Raw genomic sequence first — 6,663 nt, 5'->3', positions numbered from 1 at the left:
CCCAACAGTACAGACAATAAATAAACAAACACACATGCACACAGACACACGTCTACACACACACACACCATCAGCCCACATGGCAGACATATAGCAAAGCCTGAAGCCTAAATAAATAGTACCCCCATAATGGAGGAGCAATAAATAAATCAAAAATAAAAAGAATCCAGTGTTAAAAGTTAGCGTGCCGCACATCATGCCGGCTTGTCATTTGTGTAAATTAATGCTCACTAGAAATTAACACTTATCCTATTAGGCTATCTTTTCGGTGATCCAAGAAAGATTATCTTTGATTTGTTTGCTTTTTCAACATTTATTTTAACTAATGAAATAGAAAATACATATAAGAAATTTTTTTTATTTTTTTTTACCACATTTGCCATGTACTGTACCTTTCCACATATTGTAAAGAATGATTCCCTCTTCCTTAAATTAACTGATACAATTTGTTTACGGTTTTCTAAAAAAAAGGGGTGGCTCAGCTTACCCCTATGCTCAACTTAGCCCGTTCTCCCCTACTGGGCCCAAGGCCCCATATCACGGGGTATGTTATTCACCCCTGATATCGGGCTCCTTACCCAGGGCAGATAAAAGAGAGAAGAATGTCCACTTCGTTTTTGATGATCACTGGGCCAGGATGGACATTCTCTTTGTCATAGTGACAGGCGGTCATCTGCCACACATCCAGGATGTAAACTCCCACGTCACGGAACACTTCTCGCAGGATTCGATCCAGCTGCAGGGATAGCCAGTCAACGCTACCGAAATCCTGTAATATACACACATAAACACATTGGATGGACATTTCAGGCCAACAGCCGACCAGATTATGCTCCTCTGTTCCAAGCGCCTGACCTTAAAGCAATATGTTGACTGGCTCAGTGTCAGGTACTCCAAGCCACTAAAGAGCCAGAACTGTATACGAACACAGAAAGACAGCTAGAGTGGTGAATTTGACAATGTGTCCGATTAGAACCACAGACTGCATCTTTGAGATGAAAGATTAAAAGTAGTTGGGATTTAGACTGAGACATATGATCTGGGGCCTATAATAGAGAATGTCTATCTTTATAGAGAATAGAGAGTCTTAATGTCTGTCTGACATAAGAACATTGAGTGTTTGGTAGTTTATTCATCTGAAAACTCTCTCTCTCTCACAGACACACACACATACACACACACATACATGTACATCAGTCTAAACCAGGGGTGGACAAACTTTTTGATAACAAAGAGTAGGCATCATCTATCATCGCTATAACATGAAGGAGATAACAAAGAGTAGGTATCATCTATCATCGCTATAACATGTTTTGACATTGACATTGTAAACATTCTCTAAGAAGAGTGAAAAGCAGTTTGCTGTAAAGCTAACCAACGTCGTCTCTATCGCAGGAAAAAAATAGCGAGCAGCGTGATGACCAAATTAAATGCTCGGCGGGCCGAATCCGGCCCGCGGGCCGCAGTTTGCCCACCCCTGGTCTAAACTGATCCCTGCATTCCAGTGTATGTGGTTAGAGAAGGGAACTTGAAATATTCACCGGGAAGCCTGTATTAGCCGTCTTGATGATGACCTTGGTCGCTGGCTCACGTCTCAAGAGGTCCACGACTGCACGGCGGATCTGAGACACCCGGTGGGCAAAGTAGGAGTGTGGGAATAGTTTGAAGTGCGCCCAAATGTTGAAGACGATAACAATGTGTGGGCCACCAGCAATGCCATCGATCTCGTTACTAATGTAGTGCATATCCGCGAACTTAGCCCTGGGGTTGCGTCGGGGGACACCATGCGTGCGGTAGTTCAGGTCGATGTTGTTCCCCAAGTCCACAGCCAAAAAAGGCCCATTGTGGGAGTGTGAATGCATCTCCATGCGCCTGAAACCTGTGAGGGGAAAGTGTGATAACATGCTTTAGTGTGATGGACAATTTATGTAATGTTAGAAGTTCTCTTGAGTACTATGACACTAAAGAAAAGGAGCAAGATTTACCCAAAAAACCTCCTGGTATTGGGTTCTGGTGGTGGATGTTGTTGACACATAAGAGTACTTTAGCTCTTAATGTTTGTGGGTGTTTTTGTAGGAATGTGGATTTTTCAGATCATTTCCAGTTTTTCCCACAGAATTGGATTCAATTTGTGGTGGTAGCTGATTGTCTTTTACATTGTCTTGGTAGTGTGTAGTAGGTCTAATTGAATGTATGTCACTTTAAGAAATTTGTGAGGGAGGAACTCTTTAGTTTTAACACACTTAAAGGTGCCATGTGTAATGTCTGCCAAAAATCAATTCATACTTCACATTCCATAAAAGATGGGGGCAGTATACCTCCAGAAAGTGAGTTGGTCTACCCTAGAGTAACAACCAAGAAACGTGTATTGCAGTTTGGCTGGCGGTTATGTTGCCCGCATGCCGCCTCCCATGGCCGAAACTGGTATTATGACACCTGTCGGGCTGTGGCTAGTAATTTAGCATGCTAATTCAGGTTGATATCTCTGCAGCACTATACATTGTCATTTTTTTAATGACATCATCACCCTTATTTCTTCTCATTCTTTTGATGTGTGTAGCTCATTTTTTTGGATATTCTTACCTCAATTCTTACACATGGCACCTTTAAAAGGCTACTGATATGTGTGGATGCAATTCATAATTCATTCGTTTAAGTTAAAATAAAGGTTTGTAGTTCTTCTCCTTGAGACTAGCTCTTTTGAATTCTGGAAAACACTTTTTCCATTTACATCGGGATTTTGCAAACATTCAGTTAATTAAATGAATAGTCCTGCACCTAGTCGAAATTGATAAGCAGCTGTCCATATTGTGGGTCCATTACGAGAGAGAGCAGGGCGGGGCAAGGAAAGGCTGCGTGCGTAAAAAGCGCAGCTCAATGAAACAATTTTACAATTTAATCTAATTTAAATTACTCCTACTCAAGCGAGTAGGAAGCATTTCACACTGCTCCTGCTTCACCTATCCTTTTAGCAATTTCCACTCTTTTTCATTCTTTTATTTCATTTACAAGCTAGTTTAGCAAAGACAGTGAAACCAGTACATTTAAATCTGAAACTTTAGTGGTTAGTTTTTTACTTTAAATGAGCCAGCCAAGTCAACGAGCAAAAACTGAACGGCAATTCACCTTGAAGTTGGATTAAAACAAAATGCGCTCCTCCGGCCAGAGACCCAGGAGATCATGCCGAAAATGTACTGAGCTAGAACAGAGGATTTCTACTTTGGAATCAAAGATGCATGCCCTTCCATCAACGACAGATGAACTACGAGAGGCATCTCATGAAGTGAGTACAGCAACTACTGGAAATGCAGAGAATGTAACCCAGCAGTCTAATATCACTGCTAATAGAGCAGATGAATGCATCGACCTCACAAAGGGAAATGTGAGTACAGAGCCTTGGCACAGGCAAGGTGCCAGACCAAAAAACAAAAAACGTAATACAAGAACTGTAATTACCTCAACACCAGTAAATTCAGATGTTAACTTCAGGCCTCGTATCAGAAATACAGACAGATCAGCAAGCTACTACAGGGCTTGTGGTCCTAAGGGAAGCCCACAGCCCCTAACACTATGGAACAGATTTGAATGCCTCCGGGACGTGAGAGAGGAATTTTCCAGGGAACAGACCCAAAGCAGGCAGCGATCAAACCACAACAAAAGAAAGATGGGCACAGACAAGAAGCAGCACTCGACCCCTATTCATCCCACAACCCTCGTTCTAGGCGACTTTGCTGTGAGACATATAAATGGGGAAAGGATGATTGTATGTTGTTTCCCAAATGCTTCAGTGTCTGACACAAAAAACAAGCTTGCAGAACTGGTGTCAAAATATGCAACTATCAAGCGCATCATTGTGCATGTTGGAGCAAATGACATCTACAGAGAACAGCTGTATGTCAAAGAAGATTTCAAGGAACTTTTCTCTGCCCTATATGAGCTTGGAATACAAATTTTCATCAGTGGCCCACTCCCAGCAGAGGGAAGCTTTGTATTTTCCAGACTATTCAGTTTAAACACCTGGCTCGCAAAAACATGCTTTTCAGTTGGGATGAATTTTATTGACAATTTTAACCTTTTTTGGAATCGCAGGGAATACTTCAGACCAAATAGCACAGAGCTGAGTTGGACTGGGGCCAAGATCTTAACCGAATACTATCACCTCTCTCTCCTGCACCCAACATTTTTTCTGCCAACCTTGAGCCGAGCCTCTGATAAGCGCTCAGTGGCCATACAGACAGAACAAGTGGATGACATCAACAACTCAGCTAAACCAAAACACTCTGCACAGGCTGAAACAGAGATATGCCCAACCTCCCCTGCTGTGGGGCCCTCTGATAACCACCCGCTAGCCTCCACTGAAATGCAGACCTTGGAGAAACATAAACAACCAGCTCAACAATGCCAAGCCATGTCCACTGGACAAGATAAGATGGGTGCTGCTAAAATGACTCAAAGTCAATCACTGGCGTCAAACTCCCTGGAATCTCAGCAAACAAATGGATGTGATGAGCATGAGGAGATAGCACCTATCAAAGCTGCTGAGAGGATATCAGAAAGGAAGGGTCATGTTGTAACACCAGTACCAATACCCCTCCCCACCTCCGTCGTCTCCTTGTCACCACAAAGACACAACAACATGGAATACACTACTGGAATACATGCTGAAAGCGGAGCATCTGCAACAAACTTCCCAGAACCTCAGCAGGCAGATGGAGACTCTGGATCAATTTTCAACCCCAACCTCCTTGATTTCCCATCACCACCCACACCCAATCACGTCCCCACCCAATCAAACTCCCCAGGCCACACAAACCCCCCTAATCTCCCATCCCCATCCCCACCCCTTCATCCCACCACCCACTCAAACTCCACAGGATCCCCTGAATACCCATCACCATCCCCACCCAAGCACATGATGTTCCCTGCAAGAATGGAGAGACTGCTACCAGTAGCCATGCAGAGTTTTACTAGCCCAAGATCATTAGCACCAAAGAAGCGAAGGGCACCTCCACCCCCTCGCCCTCCCCCTCCCCGTTTAGAAGGATCTCTTAAGCAGCAGCAACCTCTTAGTTCATTTTCTCAGCCGGCATATAGCATGGAATGTGCAGTGGAAAATACAGATGGCAGCAGCAGGGGACAATTATATGATGACTGTATTGCATGATATTCTCAGGGTCCCTGCAATATAAATGGTACTGACAGTAGTTTTGAAAACATGCCGGGACCCAGTAAGCCCATGACATTCTCTATTCCTGTATTGACAAGAAATAGAACACAAATGCATCGAGCTTATAGGGTAAACCAGTCCAATCTCCTACCCGTACCACATCAACCTCAGATTTCCCCCATGGATCATATTTCCCCAACACTTAAACTAACAAAACTAGCACTCCTAAATATCAGATCTCTTTCAAACAAATCATTCTTAATTCATGATCTAATTTGCACACACAACCTTGATTTTTTACTTTTAACTGAGACATGGTTAGATCAAGCAAACAGTGCTGCTACTCTCATCGAATCAGCTCCCCCAAACTTCAGTTTTTTGAGTGCTACCAGAGCAAATAAAAGAGGTGGGGGGATAGCCACAATTTTCAAGACGTCTTTTCAGTGCAATCAGTCGTCATTCGGTGACTTTACTTCACTTTACTTCACTAGCACTTTCACTAAAGTCAAGTCAACTGTCAGACTCTGAAGACTTATTTGATCACTTTAATGCAAAAATGGCAAACATTATGGATGACATTGCTCCATTACAATTCAAGAAAGTTAAGGACAAACAGAAAGCACCATGGAGGCAAAATCCAGCAGTTAAACTTCTAAAAAGAGAGTGTAGGAAGACTGAAAGAAAATGGCGTAAATACAAACTTCAGATCCACTATGAAATCCATAAAGAGATGCTCCGCACATATAACTCTGAAATATGCAAAGCAAGACAGTCTTTCTTTTCTAACATTATCAATAGAAGTTCAAATAACACTCGTATTCTATTTTCAACTGTTGATAAGTTAACAAATCCCCCCTCACAATTAGCGCCTGAACTTCTCTCAACTAATAAATGCAATGAGTTTTCATCTTTTTTTAAAGGTAAAATTGACAAAATCAGACTCAACATATCTGCTCAATTACAAATTCAACAACCTGAACTTCCAGCAACAAACAGAGGGAAACTAAACTTGATGTCAGAGTTCAGCTTGATAGACTACGAAACACTTGAAAAAACGGTACAGAATCTCAGCCCTTCCACATGTGTCTTAGACACTCTGCCTACCAATTTCTTCAAAACTGTTTTTCACCTAATAGCGGCGGATGTCCTTCAAATTGTAAATGTATCATTGCTGTCTGGCACTTTTCCTAAGTCACTGAAAACAGCTGTTGTAAAGCCACTTCTCAAGAAGAATAACCTGGATGCCTCCATGCTAAACAATTACAGGCCCATATCCAATCTACCTTTTATTGGCAAAATTATTGAAAAAGTAGTCTTTAATCAATTAACCACCTTCCTAACATCAAATGGGTATTTTGATTACTTTCAGTCTGGTTTTCGGGCAAATCACAGCACTGAAACAGCTCTCATTAAAGTTTCCAATGACATACGCCTCAACACAGATTCAGGTAAAACATCAGTCCTAGTGCTACTGGACCTTAGTGCAGCATTTGACA

General features: G+C 42.2%; 1 protein-coding gene across 1 annotated transcript in view; it reads right to left on the bottom strand.

The window, feature by feature from the left end:
• The window catches only part of LOC121719920 (NXPE family member 3-like), a 42,494-nt gene continuing 35,831 nt past the window's right edge, over positions 1-6,663 (bottom strand). The window contains exons 7-8 of the mRNA XM_042105682.1: positions 1,542-1,879; positions 1-769 (exon numbers count right to left, since the gene is read on the bottom strand). Coding sequence (XP_041961616.1) covers positions 575-769; positions 1,542-1,879 — 533 coding nt within the window. The 3' untranslated portion in view covers positions 1-574. The remainder of the gene's footprint in view (positions 770-1,541; positions 1,880-6,663) is intronic.

Source organism: Alosa sapidissima, chromosome 10 (genome assembly GCF_018492685.1).
Source record: "Alosa sapidissima isolate fAloSap1 chromosome 10, fAloSap1.pri, whole genome shotgun sequence".
In the NCBI taxonomy this organism is placed as follows: Eukaryota; Metazoa; Chordata; class Actinopteri; order Clupeiformes; family Clupeidae; genus Alosa; species Alosa sapidissima.
The sequence above is the reverse complement of the archived record's forward strand: the minus strand, read 5'-3'. Positions and strand labels throughout refer to the sequence as shown.